Here is a 20,015-nt window from a genome sequence, read left to right on the forward strand (position 1 = left end):
AAAAAAAAAACCAAACCAAAAAAGCAGAGCAGACATTTTCTGCATACATGTTACATGGAGTCTTTGCTTCTCTTTTTCCTATACCCAGATATTATGACTGGCCTGTACTTGGAAGGAAAGCTTTTGAAAGATACAGGCATTGTACAATGTGAAAATTTTTGGCTTGAAAATCCTCTTTGGTCTCCCTTTTTTGTGCAGATGGAGATAATACAGTTTACTGGTCAGAATAGGTTTGGAGTGAAGATGGAGGAAGAAAAAAAAGAATCCGTATTTTCTTTGAAATATTGTGTCCTGATCCTCTTCCCTAATGTCAACCCAAAATTTCCCACACTTTTTTGTAAATATCTCTCCCACTTTTTTATCTATCATTTCGAAGTACTTTTAGGTGGCTGGATAGAACCACTCCATGTGCATTTACTAAGAGAAAAGTCAAAACTGGCCAGTGCTCTTCTATCCAATATATACAAGAGCTGAAATTATTTACATTAGTCTAATTCTTCAGGATATTCAAAAGTTTTCTTTTAAGCACCAGTAACCCAGGCAGGAACCCAGGCAGTCCAGAGTTTATCTCAAAATCCTAACCGTGAAATAGTGGAATTAGCCAAGCTCAGAAAGCACAGCTGAGAAAGGCAAATTTTATTTATGAGGACTGAGATGCTTCAAACAGAAATGTATGGAGGGCTGATAACTGGAGTAGCCAAGGATATTGTAATATTTGCAGAGCCATGGGCAGCCTGAAGCTGGTCTTGAACAATAGATTTTAAGTTTATGTGCAGAGACTGAGTGTGATGGAAAAGCTCAAACCAGCATCCAGCAAGTACTGTCCTCCTTTGAGCTCTTAAATTTGTAAAACTCAATCACAACTGAAACTCTTGTCTCCTTAAAACTACTTTCAAGGTACGGCATATTGCCAGTATTGTTTTACCTATTTATTATCATGAATATGCTGAGTCAGGTGCTGTCAAAACAGACAGGCTTTCACTCCTTTTCTTTTCAGGTACTTTATATAAAGTTGCATTCATCTTCACTTCAGGTAATATACACTGAGAAGTAAAGTGGGAAAAATTTCCCAATGRCATACTAAAGGACAAAGGATTTCAAATACTGTTTATCTCACAAAAAAACACTCRGTGTCCTCATTTTCAAGCTGAGGTCACATTCCTTCAGAACATTTTAATGAAATATAGCTGTTTAATAGGATTWCTCAGCATTTCTTGTTCTGTTGGGAAATACTGTGCCAATGTGTCTCATTTTCATTCTCTTGTTGAAGTGTCTGACTCTCACTTTGCCTTCTATTTGTCCTCACTACAATACAAATTAAAATACCACTCCTACTGTCAGTCAGCCAAAAAACAAAGCTGAAGGCAAAAATTTATTGTGCATTCAACTAAAAACGCTATTCTCCAAATAACATTATGGATAACATCCATCTGGTTTGAAATCTAGTTCTGATTATGCAGAATAGCTTTTGGCTGGTCTTCTGCTAGCACTGCCAGCTGTTGCTGTTGAATGATCAACAGGATCATGTTGCCAAATAGATTTCATTTCTGTGTTSTCTCAACCCAAGGGAGTCTGACAGAACCAAAAATCATCTAAAGTGCGACTATTGTCTCATGTCCCCCTGCCTGCAAAATTCTAGACTTATTTTGAGGTAATAATCTCAACACAACTCATAACAGWCTAAAGCCTCTGCTAGAGTATAACCTATATATATAGATGGACTGTTGTTAGCASTCAAAATTAACAACAAAATAATCTGTCCTTGGGACATGCTTAATGCAGAACAGCTGCGTASCACAGGCACAGCTTCAGTAAGTTTGAAAGCAAAAACCAACTTTAGGAGCTGTGTGGGGCTGTCATGAGGATCTAACCAAACCACCCCAGGGACACTAAAACCAAAGCTATCATGTGTACCATCTCTGGTCAGAAATGTTGCTTTTTCTGACTCAGACACAGACATGAAATCTAGAGTCAGAAAAATCCAAACATCTTTTACCACAGATCTCTGATGACAATAACAGGAAAGATGTTCAAAGCTGGACTTTCTTTATGCTGCCATCTCCTCTTAGTATATTGTGTGAGATGCACACTGCACAGGCTCACCCTCCTCCACTCACACCACCTACTCAGGGCTCTTGCTTGTCATTTCCAGCTCTCCCAAGCAGTTCAGCTCCTCTGATTTTCTGAGAGGACTGCTTGAACTGAGAAGTGGATACACCCRTGTTTGAAAACACTGCTCTCCCCCAGCACTTGCATTTTGGGCTGTRAGTATCCATGGGGAGACAGGAGATTTGTAGGGCAACTGAGGGAATTTGTTCTTTCTTGGAAATCAACCTCTCGAATATCAGGAGGAGAGAGAATGGAATAGTTTGCAAGATGACTGACTTCTAGCTAATTAAAATCTAATGTCAGTGTTAACAACAGTTACTGTTGTGTTTATGGAATGAAAAAACCATAACAACATTCCCCAGGAACACAACAAACTTCAGCACTGCAAGTAGAATTGGCTTTATAAGTAGAAATCTGAAATGGGAGTTTGGGACTACAAAAAAGACCCCAACATTTAAGAGCATTTCAACTCAAATTACATTTAAAATTCAAATTAATTTCTCCCACTTCACCCGCCTTATCCCTTCAGCTGCAAGGCAGTTTGGAATGGCAGCTGCAATTCAAATCAGTCTCTAATTATTTGAAATGCTTAAACAAAATCCTTGCTTAGAGTCAGTCAGTTAAATCATCTGCTAGGTCAAGTCCTTGATGTAAGTGCAGTTTCCTCACATAAGGTAATGGAAAACAACAGCTCACAACCTTAAGTGAGTGTGCATGTCTTTATAACGAGCCTGTATATAATCAACACATCAAGGCTCAATAAATCCTATCCCAGCAGCAGAATGAGCCTGCTTGTATTACTGTGGATTAATCTCTCTTCTGGCTGATACAGCTTGGACTCCACCCTCCTTGAGGGACCCTTATTCTTCCGTGACAGGGGAGGCAGGGCAARACAGCTGATTTTGGCAGCTGCTAGAGTCTTCTCTGCTGCCAGGGAGGAAAATACTGCAAGGCACACAAGGAGAAGCTGAGTGACCTAATTACACAGCAAGGGGCTGAGTGATTGCCAACATGAAAAAGGAGCAGGCAAGCACATTCCACCTGGGATATCCTTGCAGACTAATCCAAACTCAGAGTTTTCCCAGCGTATTCATGATGACAAGTCTTCAAGGCATTTCTGCATTAACCAGCCCTCTAGAGGAAAGTCTACACAGGTTTTCCATAAATGGACAGGATTCTTTCAGGAACAGCTAATTTCAAGGATTCATATAGCATTAAAAGGTACTGACAAAAGAAGATGCTGCTGAGAACTGGTTAAAGCTGAGCCACCTTCTATCTTTGGGCTATCAAAGCAACAGACAGGTCAGAAAGCGCAGTCAGCACAGACTTGGATGACAGAAAATTTGTTCTCTCTTGGTGTAGAGGAAAGCACAGGAACTAGGAATGAAACAAGTCCAGTCTGCTGTCTGCCACTCTTGCCCTGCTCTCTTTAGTGCTTCTCCCAGTCCTGATAAAAAAGGCACATCACGTCTCTGTTGAGGGCACCCTGGCCATTGCAGAGGCCATTCCTTACCTAGTGCTGTAAGGCAAAATGATTGATTTGTCCTGACAGATCAGGGATGCACATCTTGGGAACAGTGTAAGTCAAAGAGCTGCATTTTGCTGGGAACATTGCTGCTGTGTATTTTTCCTCTAGGGAGCAGTTCAGGTGGAACACAACTTTATGTCAGTCAGCATTTCTTCAATGACTTGCATGCACTCAAGTTTTAAAGGTCTGCTCAGATGTCCAAAGGCAACACAAAGAACACAGCTCTTTCACTTTTAAAAAAATGAACAATGATAGCACACACCACCCTTCCCTTAGGTATCTCAAAGCAGTTGCCTTCCCTMCCTCTGTTTGGTGCTGTGCTCCATTCATGCACCAGTCTGGCTGCACATAAAGTTGTCCAAGAAGGAAGCTTGGGGTGCTGCTGACCTGGAGCCAGCCACAGTGCCGAGGGGCCAGGCAGAGCACACACACACATCCTGCACTYCCTACTCAGTCACATGCCCTTTCATACATCCAACCTTGTGAAACACAGCAGAGAGGGAGATGCAGAGATGGAATGGAATTTCATGTGCTGGGATAGTACTGGGTGTGTCCCTGCTGGCTGCACTGATGTGGGTACACTGGTACGTGGCAATGAAGGCATTTGAAACTCACACAGTCACCTACCTGTCTGCCGTCTTTTTGATTGCAAGCTTCCAGTGTGATTTGAGAGCCAGTGGAGAAGGAGGTAATGGAAAGACACTTGTCCTGCTGTCTAATTAAAGGGTCACTGAATATCCACTCCTTTGGAATCAGAAAAAGAAAGGCTCTATTAGGATCCCAACAGTGATCAGGTAAGAGAGAGAGAGCTTTTTCTGTCAGATATTTAAAAAACCTCTATCTTTTGTTCTYTTCCTACCAAAGGCTCCCTGGGAAGACTACACAGCAGTCTTCACCKGATCAGAAGTTTATACTCAGGCTTGGTGTATCATGACCATTTCAAAGGCTGCAGTGGGCTGCCCTCCCTATCTGAGGTGTCTGATTAACCCTGGATCCCATCTCTGCTCTGCAGCTTTACAGATCCCAGTCCTACAAAGCAAGGAGGATCCCGAGCCCTGATGTATATGATGTGCAACTACTTCTGCAGATTCTCTGTAGCAGACATGTTCTGTTACAGGTATCCAGGACCTACAGATGGTCCAGCGAACCAAAACACATCCAAGGATATCCATCAGGCACTAAGGACAAACTGATTCATTTGTCCTTCCTCTAACTAGATGGATACCTGACCCAACAAATTATTACTAGTATATTTTCCCCAAGGAAGACATTCCAAAATGCAGTAAGTTTTAGAGATTTCAAACTGTAATTACACAGAACAATGAGTCAGATTAAACAGCACATTGAATCCTGGCTGCAAACTACTTTCCAACAGTTAACAGATGTGAACATGTATTTTCTGGCATAAAATATTCTACTGTGACCCTTAACTTTCTCAAGGTGCTTCCCTGCTGCTTTCAGTCACCAAAGGAGAGTCTGAGTGCACATCTTCAGCTTGTGTAAACCATCACAGTTCCACTGCAGTCAGGAGAACTGCACCACATTACTGCCACTGGGATCAGCTATTTAACCTCTGTTTGGGCTTTATACTGAAACACATCTGCAAAACAGCACAATTCAAGTCAGCTGCARCTACAGCTGAGCTGGCAGACCTAGGAATGTTTCTGATCCCAGACAAATCTCTTATCCACATACCGATGTACTAGCCAAGCACAGYCCCAAAATGATTCTCAAAGTGTCTGTCACTCCCTGAGCATTCAAGCACTACTTTTGTCTCTGAGTGCTGAAAACCTTCACACTCTGTGCCTGACGGCTGAGTCTGCTGAGCCAACAGAGCTCTGAGGGATGGGCACAGCTTCTTTTTCTGCTTACTATTAAAATCATTAAGAGGCTCAAACTCTCCCTTCATTCGCCCCCATATAAACCCACCAAGGCCAGAGATGCCTCTTCATTCTGAGGTAATAAAAAGGGTAAGAGCAGGAGCAAAGCACCAAACTGAAGCCTCCCTTACCTGGGTGACAGGCGGATTGTTCACCGTCCCTTTACAGTTTCCCATGCCAGCCAACATATTCCCTGTGGTATCCTGCACCTGAGACTCCAGACAGTTTCCTCCTTGTCTAATTATTCCYGGAATCAACTCTTTTTCAGGAATCCTTGAAGTAAAATGATAGTTGCATGGTACTTCATACACAGAAATGTTCAAAGTACTTTAACATTTGTAAGGCTGTAATTGGCCCCTGACTGAAACACAGTCCCCTATATTTCACAGAGAATCAACAGCACCATGATATCCACCAGAAATATCTGGAGGCGGCAAAAACGGGCAGAGACTAAGTCAAAACTGGGAGCGGGGTAGTGCTCTGGCACTTGTCTACACCCCACACGTCTGAAAACACCACTGTTGTGTATCTCCAAGGGACAGCTGTGTSGGGCAGAACAGAAGGCAGACCTTTTACAAAGATGTGATAATACAAGCCAGGAAAACACGGGAGGTTTTCACCAAAAGAAGAACAGAGGGAAATCTTTTCCAAGTGTAAGTCTCTTTTTTGCTTACTGCTGTCAATGCTCATCTTCTCATTGTGACCCACCTCCCAAATTCCTCAGAGATTTCTACAAGTGAAGAACTGACTCACTTGAGCTCAGGGTAGACACTCTCCAGATACCACTGGAAGGATTTACAGTTCAGTTTGCGCCGCAGCTCCACTCGGTCTGCAACACTGGAAACAAAGGCAGTTTGTTGAGAATAAGGCAGTGAACATGAGGGAGGGGAACAATGAAAATTGGCCAGGAGGTTTGCGGGAAATTATGTGACTTTTTGTCATTAGTCATTCTCCTGTGTAGTTGTTGCTGGGTTCAGAGCACTACAGTGACCTGAGGTGAAAAGGAGGAGAGAGGCAAGTGGCAGGAAACTGAAATGGAAGACMAACACCTTCAGAGAGCTGTTCTTRCACTTCCTTTGGCTCAGAGTGATGGCAGAGTCCAGGTCTTACCTTGTTAAATAATACATTGCAGTAAAACTGCCRTAAGATCATGAAAGCATTTCTGCCTCTGGGTGCCCCTGTGGAGGCTTACCATGAAACCTGCACAAGACAGCTGCTGAAAAGGCCTGGAAAGTGTTTGTGCTCAGGTACATACAGATGAATAACCTGTGTGTGCTAAAGCATGTGTCTAGCTCATGGCASATGCTCTAGGCTCAGCTTGGAGAACTCAGACTCTGTGAACTTAATTATTTGTTCTTAAGCAGTTTGGGGCAAGGATGGGACTATAAAGGGAGATTACCTCAACATCTCAGTAGTGTWTGCTGTGGCAGTCCTCCCATTGCTGATTTCTTTGGCTTTATCTGGCTGAAGAAGAGGATTTCCCTCCAGCAGTCCTACTGAGCAGCAAAACCAGGAACTCTTGTCTTTATGCTATAACACTACACTTGTGTCTTGGGAAAGAATTTCAACTGTACCCGTGTACCTTTCCAACCTCAGCACACAGAGGCCACTGTATGTACGTATACATGAGGCCACATCCCTCGGGAATATTCCTGGATTTTATATCCATATGAGAATTGTGGGGAAGGAGGGTCCATTTTAGGCCCAGTTGTCAGTGATGGTATCAAAGGCATTTGCACCCTAAAATCTAGATTTAATGCAGGTTCACTGATCTGTTACTACAGGAAATTGCCTGAAATCAAAGCCTTATGCTCTGCTCCAGCTTTTATTCAGCTMATGCTGCCAGTAAAGTTACTAGGAAATCTGTGTGAGCAAGAACCACAGGTTTTGCTGCTAAAACACATGAGCAATATATCCACATACAATATGCAATAGTCTGTTTTCCTTCACAAGCAGCAGGGTTACTTGCTATTTGGTCCCAGCCCAGCTGCTGCAGTCTGCTCAAGGACTGATAAATTAGGCAGGCAAAGCTATTTTTATGAAGATTTGTAATGCATCATGATAATAAAGCACAGTGTACAGCAAGAAAAGTGACCCGGTTGTCATAAGTAAGTAGGAGATGCATCATTACCCTGTGCACACAGCTACACATTTGAGACACAGCCACATTTGCCAAGTCCTTACACTGATCCAACAAYAGTCACTTGTTCACAGGCAGAGTCAACCCACAGAAATACAGCACTGCTGGGATTTTTACACTAATTCAGGAGACATGGGGATTTGAGACCATAAGAGAGCAAGCTCTCSCCTCATCCAAGGTTTGGTGTCCATCACTCATTTCTGGGTCCCAGAGAACCAGCTGAGAACAGTGAATCCCATGTGGCCTGCAAACAGCTTTAACAAAGGTGCTCTAGGGAGCACAGCTCTGTGTTTCCAATTGAGACATCTTACCATTGGCCACGCTCTCTCCTGCCCTACCAACTAGGCAAATCACTCTTCATCCATCAGGAAAGAGGAGAGTGCCAGCCAGCTGCGCTTGCCCTGGGATCCTGCATCCACAGAGGAACTTCAGATCCAGCTCTAGTAACTGCACAGCTCATGTTTCCAGAACAGCTGCATGCTGTGTTAGAAAAATGTTCCTATCTATCCACTTAAAATGTCTGGTCTTTTAATTTCATTACAGATCCCTCTGCCCTTCTGCTAACAAATGATTTATGCAGGGTTACTGGGGAAAAAAATAGAGTGAATTAGAAGCAAACCTCATTAACCAGACACTCCAGCTACGATCTCCCTGGCAAGCCAGCCAYTGAGAGCACCTCTGTTTCTCACACTTAACCTCAAAGAAGACCTCAAAACTGTTTCTTGCTACCAAGGGGTTAACCAGAGCCCTCCTACCAAGGTCTGGGGCAGCTTACCTTCCAAAGGACTTGCCAATAGCAGACGGCCGGGCCTCGTAGTAGTACTGCTTGTATTCATCCATCCACACCTCTGCCGTGCGCTTGGTGTTCCTGTGTGGGCATGAGCAGAGGCTGGGCTGAGGAAATGCTGTGCTGCAGAACCTGCCCTCCCAGCCAGCAGGCACTGCTTTGGGGMTGTCTGCCCAGAGAGAGTGGGGGACAGCCCCAAACACAAAACAGAGTGGGCAGTATGGATGGACAGACACTGAGCATGCTAAGTCTACACAGCCTTGCAAGAACACTTCAGTTTGGAAGTTACAAATTTAACAGCCATAGTTTACCATGACATTTTCACACATASTTCCTCTGCAGAGACACTGGGCCTTGTCACCATCACACTCATTAGTACCCCTTTTCCCAGATTAGAATAAGGCCATGGGATAATTCAGCTTGGAAAGCACCTCTATCTAACCTCTAACCTCCTGCCCAAAGCAGACTAGMTTCAGATTAGGTCATGTTGTTCAGGGTCTTGACTGGTTGAGTTTTGAAATCTCCAATGATGGAGATTTCACCATCTCTCTGGGACCCTGCATCAGTGCTTCCACTGGCAAGCACTTTGTCTCATCTCTTTTCCCATCTACTGCAGCAGAAGTTGTCCTCAGGGCTTATCTTAGAACAGGTACAGCTCACAGACAACAGAGATGTCCAAGGACTGCTGACACCCAGGCACATGCCACAGGGCAGCAACTGTGAATGGCCAGGGTCTCTCTCTGGCATACTGCTCCCTGCCTCCACCAGAGACTGAGGAGGAGTAAGACACACCAACACAAACAACACAGAAGGGAACAGGTTTTGTTCAMAGAAAACAGCAACTCATCCTTCCTTTGAGAACAGATGCTCAGCCACAAGCTGCACTCTGTTACCAGGCAAAAGCACAACAAAGAATTCAAACTTATTTAGCCACGCCCAACACGAAGCTGCTACCTGGAACTACCCAACACCTACTTGATGTAAGTCAGCGCGTTGCCCTCAGGAAAGTCATAGGGATGGCGCTTCCTGAACACGTGTCCCACTCGACTGCAGGGAACGATCTCCAAGCTGCCACCACACATCCACACTCGGAAAGAGAGCTCTGGAAGAGACCCCAAGAGTCACACAGCCGCAGGCAAGTAGGCAACAGCTCCAAGAAGGGCAACTTCCTTGCCCCTCTGCTCTAGGTGTATTGCCTGCAACAGCAGAATCAGGGAAAGCAGTGCCATGGAGAGAGCAGAGGCACTGTTCTCCCATTGTTAAAATGTAGACAACCACTGGGCTCAGGGAATTCCAAGCTTTCTCCAGTCCTGCCCCTCTTTGGTCTGATTTTAGTGAGACACCTTTGCATTTAACCAGGTCCTAGAGGTTGCTCAGATGTCAGGACCTCAGGATGGCATTTGGAAACARACTGAGATCACTCCCCCCTCCACACACACACATTGTTCTGGACTTCTGTTACTCTCATCCCTGAGCATAGATGGAATTAAAAAGGAAGAATTTACTGTGTAAAGCAAATCCTGTGAGGAGGAAAGGGAATTAAGAAGACAAGGGGAAAGAAGAGAACCAAGATGAGGGCACAGTCAATGTCTAGAGTGAAGTTCTCTCCCTCACAGCTCTATGTTATCCACCCTACAACAGCTCCTTGTTCTCATTCTGGTTGGCTCTGTTATTAATGTAAAAAAAAAAAAAGTAAGAGGATGACTGTTACAGTTGCCTCTGCTGGGGGAACTGCTCAGAGCAGATACCAGTCTAATACAGTACAGCTATGAAAACACAGACAGAATCCTGCTGCTTGAAGAAATCCACCCTATCCTGAAGCTAGATTCAACACTYTGTTCAAGTGTTGGAAGAACATGGAGCTTTGATGTACAGGCACTTATTTGCATCACAGAAGGCATGTGACCTTGCTCAAACTTATGGGTCTGTCCTCACAAGTTTGATCACTGCCACACCAGAGGGGTTTTCCACTTGCAATTCATGTGGTGATGAGAAGAAAGAAGGAAAACGAAAATTAGCTGGGTAGTTTGGTAGTCCTTACCAAAAGGGCTTCAGATGGAATAGACTGATTACTACAAAACGTGACTCAGTTGGGATTTCCCTGCAGTAATGCCTGATTTATGTGGCTCTGATGCTTAGAAACTAAAAAGAAATTACGTATCCAGATCYAATGGATGTTTGAAACCATGCACAAACGCTAACATCTCCCCAGCCTTCATCTTTCTCCATAGCTTTCCTCTCTGCATGCTGAGAGGTAGTTCAAACAGTGAGTTGCAGGATGGGGGGAGATGGTGTATTTAATCTAGCTTCTAAGTAAAAAAACACCATTTGATTAGACTGTATTTTGTAGTATTTCTTACTAGCTCTTTTCTCTCCTGACTCTTCCAGAGTAATTCTTTTCAGATTCTTTTCAACAGGGAGTTCCAGATTTGAAGCAAGGAAGGGTTTTAGAAACAAACAAAAAAAAACCCCAAKACATAAATTTCTCTCTGGTGATRTGTCCAGCTGACATTTGCTCTCCTGCAATGAGTTTCTGACTCACTTTGGTCTACAACAGAAAYAAAACTCTCAGTCTGGCATGTGTAACTTACAAGTGATGTCCATTTCCCAAGAGAAGACTTCGCCCATCACTTTAGACAGAACCACTCTCTCATCTCATCTACAAATGATGACCTAAACCAAACAGCCCCTTTCCACTCAAAATTATAATATTTAGTAAAARTAATGTTTCATAACATTATCAGTATTTTTCCTTGATCAGAAACCCCAGTTTTCAATTGAGTATGGTAAACTTTTTTTTTTTTTTGAAGAGGGTAAATCAACCATTCTGAATTCTTCAAGGAATACGAATACTTTTTCTTGTCAAATCCGGGTTGATTTCTAGCCTTCTGCTTTCAGCAGCAACAGACTTGATGGAGGCTGAGGGAYAAGTSACAGAAKWTACWGMATTTACARAAAAAACACATTAATAAGGCAAAACTGGCAAGTGGCAACTGGCCAGCCACTGYCAGGCTTTACTAGAGCTATTTCACGGAGAACTAAGCAAATTCTGTGCAGCARTTCTGTGGTTTTGATCAGCTCTACATGGAAGAATGGCTGTGAGCATGCAAATAATTTACTGCTACTTATGGCAGACAGCTCCACTTAGCATCATGTTACTGACATACAAAACTACAACAYTGGGCACCCAGGTGGGCAGAAGCAGACAGACAAAAGCCTAAAGAAATATTCTTTCTCAATCTTTGGGTTTACAGCTTTTACACAGCTGCATCTCAGAGGTTGGCAGAATGGCCAAGTAGCAGGCTTTGCAGCTGGAACAGCTGAGCAGCATGGAGCTGAGTKTGGCAGTGCAGAGGAGTCTGAGGGACACAGGAAAGGGGAATCTTCATGCCTGGGTAAAGGCTTCCTGTAACTTCTGCCACAGTGCTTAGCTGATGCCACTAGCACTGCTGAGATTMCAATGCCAGCACTATTTAATATCACTATTTAATATAATGAGTACCATAAAAATGAAGCAAGACCTGGGAAAACAGAGAAYGCTCATTATTAGATATTTTGCTTTTAAATGTGGTACTTTGAGGGTCYATTRTCAGCCCAAAATATTATTTCSTGGTTTCAGAAAGCATTTCAGAAAKAGGCAGSTTTGCCAGCTGTGTTCAGACAAACMAAAGTTTCCTCTTCCTGACTATTTCATTCTTTCTAATTGGTTCTCCAGGTGCTAGTAAACACCATACAAATTCTTTTTTAAAGCGTTTTATTTATATATCTGTGACATTTATGGAAGCTGTACGAACAGAATTTTTTTTTGGCTGTGTTAGCTACAGAGAAACCTATTTAAGTTGACTACAAAAAGGAAGGCTCTTATCTCTTCAGCTCCATCTGCACCATTTCTAAATGAATGCCTTGGATACTTGAGGTCTCCAGGTCTCCGAGAACCTCTCTCTAACATTCTTCTTGCTTTTGTCATTAACACCTGGTGACACTRCAGCATCCCTTCACATGGGGCAAAGAGAGATGCCTGGAATATCTGTGCCACCATGAAGTGCAAGGAGATGGGTTTTAAGCACCATGGCCTATAAGAGCATGTGAGTGGACTGGACTACACTGGGCCTCTGAATTCCTCAGATGTTTGTGATGCCCTAGTCTGCTTCTCAATGTTTGCATGCTGAATCTATTTGTAACCCAATTCCACTTACAAAGAGGCTTGTTTTATCATGAAAAATACCCTTCTGACCTGTCAAGCTGGGAGACAATTCACACTTGGCTTCAAGAGAGGGAAAGGTACAAGAGGAGACTACAGGATTGGCTGCCCACTTCAGAGCTGGGGCAACACAGACTGTCATGTGAAGAACTGGAGGAATAGTCTTGAAAAACAAGCAACAATTTAAACATCAGAAGGTTCCTCTTTCTTTCTTGTACTCTGGAAGCTCCTGTAAAATAGCACAAATGCCTGTAGGAGAGGGTAGCCTGATCACACAAAGTCCCCATTTAGTTTATGCTGACTGCGATACAGCTCCAACCACCTTGGGGATTACCTGACCACGTCTCTAACCTCACACATGCAGATCAGATCTCTCACAAACGGTGTTCTGGTACGTGATGAAGACTGGGAGGTGGTTTTTCATTAGTGTGGYATTCCCTTGAAACATCCTAAACTCACCAAAATTTTCTCCTCCCCAGATGTCCATTTGAGTATCATATTTTCCCAGGTGGTTAAACCAGGACTTGTCAATCACAAAGATGCCTCCTGCTATGACAGGAGTTCTGGAAGAGAAAACAGAAATCTAGACAAAATAATCACASATATAAGTTGCACCACAAACCTATTTTTAAAGGGCAGACAATTTGTCCAGGCCTCACAAATTGTAACTCATTTAAAAGAGAAAAGTAGTAGAGCAGGAATGTGAGCCTGCAGCAGGTTTCTGAGCTGCCCCTCACAGATCATCCTCCTGCCTTTGTTAGATGGTCTTGCAAGCGCTACAAGAGTAATGCTGTGTCTTTTGCATTTATACAAATTATGCACAGTGTGAAGGAATGATGGGAACTGTTTGACGACTGTGTTCACCAATCAGCCATGGTGTGATAGGCTGCTGCATGTACTGCTCTGCTGTTAGCAAGCTGGTTGCTTCTGGAGTGCAAAACAGGCTCACAAATTACACAAAGGAATTAAATGATGCTTTTATATTACAAATAGAGAGCTATCTGCCTAAACAGACAAGCACCATGACTTTTCATATCAGGATTTGTTACATTCCACATGTCTCAGAGCCATGTACCCTGCAGTGAGGCTGGCAACAACTGTTCTAGCCGACAGAATCTCTTTTGTCCATGAACATGCAGATTTAGTAGGTGAGAGTAATTCTGTGCCCACATTACTAGGTAGGATTCAGTTCTCTGATCTGCTTTACACATGCTGATGACCGTTTATCTGCTCCATTCCTTAAGCTTTCATCTGAAAGATGGAGGTTATTAAAAAAACCCAAAAGGATTTCTGAGGCCTTCAGTGTTGAATTAGTGAGACCACAAGAACAAACATATAGAARAAGAGGTGGCTTGGAGAGGTATAATGCCTGCTAGTATATAATTGCTATTGTTAGAATATTCAGAGAGCAATACTCTCACACTTAGGGTACAGACCTCAGTGTATTCAAAAAATAACATGAAGAGTTTGTCATCAAGTGAACACAGTGGGTTTTGTCCTCAGCAAGGCAGTCCCCTCCTTGCCCCCTCGGTGAAGGCTTGGCAAAGACATTTGGAGGAGTTACCTTATAGACTGAGTTGGGTCTGTTCTGGACATCTTCTGCTCTATAGGAATCTGTTCCCACTTAAAGTGAAGGCTCCAGTCAAACCCTGAAAATTAAAAAGACACGCCAATTTTGTTTTCTTATTGTAAAAACAGTACTACTAGCTTCAGTGATAGCCTGTGATACAAAGGTGGAGACTATCCCTATGTTCCTTCCCTGACCTCCCTCACAGGCTACTCAAAATGGCAATAGTCTATCCTAATGTAGACCTCACCAACTTCTGTCTTGGCACCATCATTCCTGAGCATTACAGATCTCTCCTTGATTTCACTCCACACCTTCAGGGRAGTGCTGTCAGTCTGAGATGTTACCATATTTTGGCCTGTCTATCTTACCAAAGTCAAACCCTGTCTGCCAAAGTTAGGAGGCTTTAGTAAAGGACTTTGTGGGATGTGATCTATTGTGGGAACAAAGGCCTGCAGATCATTGTAGCCACCACGTCTTTCAAGACTACCATGTACTTATGAATGGCCTGTGGTGGATAGCAGAGCACAGCACAGTAACTTTAGACCATTGTGAAGGGCAGCCAAAGAACAGGCAGCCTTTGGCTGGCAAGCAGTGCAGAAGTAAACCCCAGCCATAAAAGATGTAGAAGGGTACCAGAAAATGGGGTGAGCACAGGTACAGCTGCAGAGGGTTCAGCTGTGAGGAGACAGGTAAAAATGTTTTTCAGAAGATGCCAGGAGATATCCTGGCAGATCAAAGCAGCAAATGGAAGTGCCTGTCAGACGCCAGTATGCATGCAGCATAGTGAGGACATGGTGAGATATTTAAACAATTAACTAAGTCCTGAAATTGCTAAATGTTATGACAGTGATTCAAGTTCAAGAGGAAAATATTAGCTGAGTTTTGTTTTAACTATTCAAAAGGTCTGACTTCGCAAGTTGCAGAGAAAAAGGGATAGATAACCTATCAGAAAAGATCATCACTGTTTTCTTGGAAAGCTGAAGATAACACAATTTATTTTTCATGCACCATCCCTCYGGTCTAACTTACATAAGCCATTCATTACACCCACCTCCCCTCAAATCTGCTGATGCTGCCAGGTAGGCAAAATTATCCAGGCTGATAACATCAATGATTGGACTCACCACTCGGGTATAATCCTGAGGGAGAGAGAAAGGGGAAAAAAAAAGGAGTCAGGCTTTTTTTTTAATATCTGACAAGGCTACCAGGGATCAGGAAACACAAAGTTGCACATGTAAATCTTKGTCTGGTTTCTCCAATATGGTTCTGCTATCTGTGGTCACTACATCCAAACATGGAGATGGTGGGTACTAGCCAGCTGCACTCCATGGATGTGGGGAATGGAGTCAGACTTCAACACTTAGAAATGTCACTAAAAACCAGCTCTTTATTTCCTGCCCAAGTCACAGGGCATGAATCACTGTCCCAAGGGTTTTGTGCTTGCTTTTGATATCTATTGACAGCACATCTTCTGCTCAACCATCCTTGAATTAACTATCATCAGCCTAGAAATTATCAACCCCCTAATAAAACATCTTCCTAACAAGTACATGAATCAAGACCCCACATTTAAGATTCATAATACAAACATTATAATACATATGATACATTGTATATGTAATATTAAGATATTGTGACTATTGCCATTAAGGCGTATATTTATGAGTCAGTTTATTAGTCAGTTTTCCTCTGCAATCCTTTTAGTGCATAGAAGTTGAACAATTTTTCAACATCATAAGACAGGGCATTAAAGACAGCATTGTGACAGCTGACATATAAAATGAAACTGAGCTGGYAATGCCAGAAACAGCACCTTGTTATTGGACAGCTGCCATCATGCGTGTCTTTCCTTTCAAACCTTCATTTTGTGCCTTGCAATAGTTCCTCCTGATGTAGCACAGGATAGCACATCCTTGGTAAGAGCTATCATTCATGTTTTTTCCCCTCTGAGCTGTGATGGTTGCCCAATGAGAGCGTGTCTGCCCAGCTTGAGTCCCCCAGTACCCACCTGGCAGCCTGGTGTGCCAGCCACTACTCCAACCAGTCAGTGCCAGGACTGGCTGGGGAAAGGCTGAAATCTGAACTAGGATACCCATCAGGAATGTAGAAAATAGGCTGACTTGAAATCTACCCACTTAAAAATTTGTATACTGGAGTCAGCTGCCAGGCTGTTGCAATTTAGATACTTCCCTAAAGAAATGAGTGAGGTTCTTTCTGCTTAGGGACCCCTATGCTGGTGCTGGTGCAGCTTGACTTAAAGACCAATAGCAGACTAAATATTTATGGGCTTCTGAGACAGAGAATTTATTGAACAAGAATAAAAAGCAGAAGCTTTTAATTCATCAATCCTGAAGTTTCAGCTTCTTCTGTTCTTTCTTATTATGCTAATCAGACATGCTTACAAAGCAACATTAAAGCCCCCACCCCTTCTCCTGAGGCCCATAACTTCATGGGATCYTCCTTTCAGAGGGATACAATCACAGCCACTTGCAAGCATGCTTCTCTCATCACCTCTCCCCTGCCTTTTCTTACAGCAGAGCTGTATGGTCTCCCCCTCCAGCTCTACAGTGCAGTCAGGGTGACAGCTGCTAATATTTCCRCCTCATTTTCACTGTTCCAGCCTTACATCAATCCTTTGCCAAGTGAACCATCAAAGRGACATCCCTGCACTCACAGGCAGCCTCTCTGTGCTGGAAAGCTGCCTGCATACAGGTGATGTATGCTGGCAGCTCAGTGGGAACATTAATGGAAGGAGAATTTTGGCAGTGACAAGGCAGAGGAGAGGGTCCAGCAGCAAGAAGGGAGATGGAAACCATGGAGAAGTTGCCCAAGTGGCTGTCCTAYATACGGGTGAACAGGACTAAGAGGCACAATGCCTGCAGGAGACAARGTACAAATTGGTGGTTCCAGCACTCACCATTGCACCCCATCCCTCTGCACCTCCTGCCTTGTCACACTGGCAGAAYGTGGAATCCCATCAGGGATCTCTTGCCCATCTAGCTCAGGCCACACCTTCCTCTGTAACAGCCTGCCTGAGGAATATCTTGGCAAGCCTTGTCCTCACCAGTGCTGCTGATGGCACATGAGGGCAGCAGATCCACCAGGACAGGCCAGCTCCATCCATGCCAGAGCAGGACGTGGTGCTCACCTCTTTCACTCTCTGAAGCATTGGCTGCAGCCACTCGCTGTTGACCTCACAGTGACTGTCCAAGAAGGTGAGGATGTCAGCAGTTGCCGCTTCAGCTCCTCGCACCCGAGAGCGAATCAGCCCTACAAGGAGGAAAGGACAGCAAAGGAGCAGGAAGGTTAGAACAGGAAACAACTGAATCTCCTTCAGAAAAAATACTTTGTGTGGCCATTACAGGAGAAGAGCAGGTGATTCTCCTCATTTGTCCCCTATTCTGCCCTGCAGAGCTATCAGCCCAGCTCTCAGATGACTCCTTTCTTTCCTACAGACCATCCCAATGTGTGGGATGCTCCTTGTGAGCTAAACAGTGATTCCTGTCTCTCCTTCTTGATCCTCACTCTTGCTGTGCACTGGCAGCTTTAGAAGTAAGCCAACATATGTGAGTCAAACTAAAGAGCAGCTGGGAAAGTCAGAGCTACTATATATGCATGTAGGAGATATATGAGAAAAAACTTTCCTTAATTGTATCTCTTTATGATAGATATATGATTGTTTTTCCTTCTCCCACATCTCCTACATGGCTTGTTATCTTGCATTTGAAAGTGCAAGAGCTAGCTTGAGTTTAAAAGGAYAAGATGCAAAAGACATCTGCATCTTTATTCAGATTCAAAGATCTTAAAATGTGGTCTTTGTTCCAGCCAGGGCCTCTGGACACYACTTCTCATTATTTAAGTAGTAAATGAGACCCCTGAAGCCTGAGAGTTGATAAGCAAAAACAAACTTCAAGAAACAACATGTAAGCAGCTGGCAGGCAAGCAGGGTCATGTGGAAAAACAGGCAAAATCTTTGAACTTAGAAATCTTTCCATACTCACCTTCTCGACGGATGTTTCGTAGACACTTGACCTTTGGGATCTTGGTAAGGAGCTGGCAGTCCTCAGCTTAGGGAAGGCAAAAAAGACATTTGGCACACATACATGAATTATTTGACTTCAACATAGAGCCCCAATTAACTGTCCTCCTGCTTCTCCATGGGAGGGAAATTCTGCTTTCACTTAAAATCACATTGATCAGCCTGATGGCCTTAATCCTTTTGTCTAAAGAGTACTCAGAAGAGCACTGCCTGCTTGCTGTCCTCCTCAGGCAGCTGAGCCCATGTTTCCCAATCCCCTGAACAGCCAGGCCTCCATCTCTCCTGCTCAGCATTTCACAAGAACAATGGGGCATGTGCTGGCAGCGTGGCACTGGACACTAATGAAATGGAGGGAACACAGGGAATTGGGACTGCAAATCACCAAACTACCAAGGAGAAAAGAGTTCTGTAACATGAAGTGATTGTAGCCACTCTCTTTGCCTTCAGTGGCTCATCCGGGCATTTCCTGCCATTTATTCTCAGGGCAGTTTCCCCTTGATTTTATTTAATAAAAGCCACTGGAGTGTGACCTGCTTCCTTGGAGACACCGTCACATTGACGCAAGGGCTTTGCTGGCAGCTTTTGCCAGAAACTCCTGGCATCCCTTATTTACACTACCAAGGGAGGATGAAGGAGAGGAACAGTACCTGCTCCAGCTCAGGTACCAACGAGCATTCTTTAATTCTCTGTCACCCTCTCTCTATTCCTGCCCTAGCAGACGTCATAGGAACAGCAATTTCTAACTTGCTCTTTTTTCTTGCTCCATCAAATTCACCCCAGTTTCCATGTTTATTCCACATTCCTTTTCACACCCCATGCCCCCTCTTTCCTGCTGTCCTCTTTTCACAGACTGAGCACTCTGGGGGATCACAAAGGCCCTTAGCCAAAGTGCATCTCTTAGCACGTTCCTGTGCAAGCACTTCCATTCTCAAGGATACATGCAATGTGAAATACTGCTCTTTTGTTGGCWCTTTGGCAGATGCTGCATCATCCAAGGGAAGTGGCAGGTGCCCTGAATTACAGAGCACCAAGATTTTGCTGGACCTCTGCTACAGGGGAAGGCGATGCTCTTAGCAAGTCACAACTTCAGAAATGAGAATCCTTATTAAGTCTTTCACTCTGCAGGAGTGGAGCACATCATTCTGCCTGCAGCTGCTTGCCAGAGATGACAGACTCTCAGTATATTTGAGAAACTAAGGCAGGTATTAAAGCAAAGTGTCAGACCTCAAACGTGCTGAAGTGCCTCCAGGAAGATGTCTCAGAGAAATGGCTATATACACAAATACCAAACTGTCAGTGAAAAAAAATAAAAGCTGTGATAGGATGAAGCTTTTAAAAATCTTTCTGTTTACTGAGGAGCCTAAATGTGAGTTTCTGGTTGAAYCCTGTGCAGAAGAGGTACCAGAAATCCATCGGTGTTCATCTGGAACACTTTGCCCATTGAGAACTGAATTTTTAGGTGCAGAATGTGGAACACTTAGGATTGTTTGTTGGAAGTGCTCAGAAACACTGAACTTTAACAGCTGAGCACCGCTCAGTACTTATTCAAGTCATAGTGTAAGGCCCTCAGAAATGTAAATCCCTCATTTCAGCATCCATCTTTAAAAAAGTTTCTTTTTGTGAGCACTAGTAAGTATTTAGCTGCAAAATCAAAATAGCATTGCTTCCTTACCTCTGCAGGCCAAGGTGGGCATTCACAGCTATCTGAAAAGTGTTCTGAAGGAGTAATTGCCAATTATTGTAAATGGCACATAACCAGAT

The 20,015-nt window shown here is 43.7% G+C and overlaps 1 protein-coding gene across 3 annotated transcripts in view; it reads right to left on the bottom strand.

Moving 5' to 3' along the window:
* GALNT16 (polypeptide N-acetylgalactosaminyltransferase 16) overlaps positions 1-20,015 on the bottom strand; it is a 69,690-nt gene that overhangs the window by 9,096 nt on the left and 40,579 nt on the right. For all 3 annotated transcript variants that reach the window (XM_057367142.1, XM_057367133.1, XM_057367151.1), the window contains exons 5-14: positions 18,217-18,282; positions 17,364-17,485; positions 15,267-15,354; positions 14,210-14,294; positions 13,105-13,208; positions 9,420-9,546; positions 8,433-8,525; positions 6,271-6,354; positions 5,649-5,790; positions 4,265-4,381 (exon numbers count right to left, since the gene is read on the bottom strand). In XM_057367142.1, coding sequence (XP_057223125.1) covers positions 4,265-4,381; positions 5,649-5,790; positions 6,271-6,354; positions 8,433-8,525; positions 9,420-9,546; positions 13,105-13,208; positions 14,210-14,294; positions 15,267-15,354; positions 17,364-17,485; positions 18,217-18,282 — 1,028 coding nt within the window. The remainder of the gene's footprint in view (positions 1-4,264; positions 4,382-5,648; positions 5,791-6,270; positions 6,355-8,432; positions 8,526-9,419; positions 9,547-13,104; positions 13,209-14,209; positions 14,295-15,266; positions 15,355-17,363; positions 17,486-18,216; positions 18,283-20,015) is intronic.

Source organism: Malurus melanocephalus, unplaced genomic scaffold, assembly GCF_030028575.1.
Source record: "Malurus melanocephalus ecotype Western Australia unplaced genomic scaffold, MMel_1.1 scaffold_2, whole genome shotgun sequence".
NCBI lineage: Eukaryota > Metazoa > Chordata > Aves > Passeriformes > Maluridae > Malurus > Malurus melanocephalus.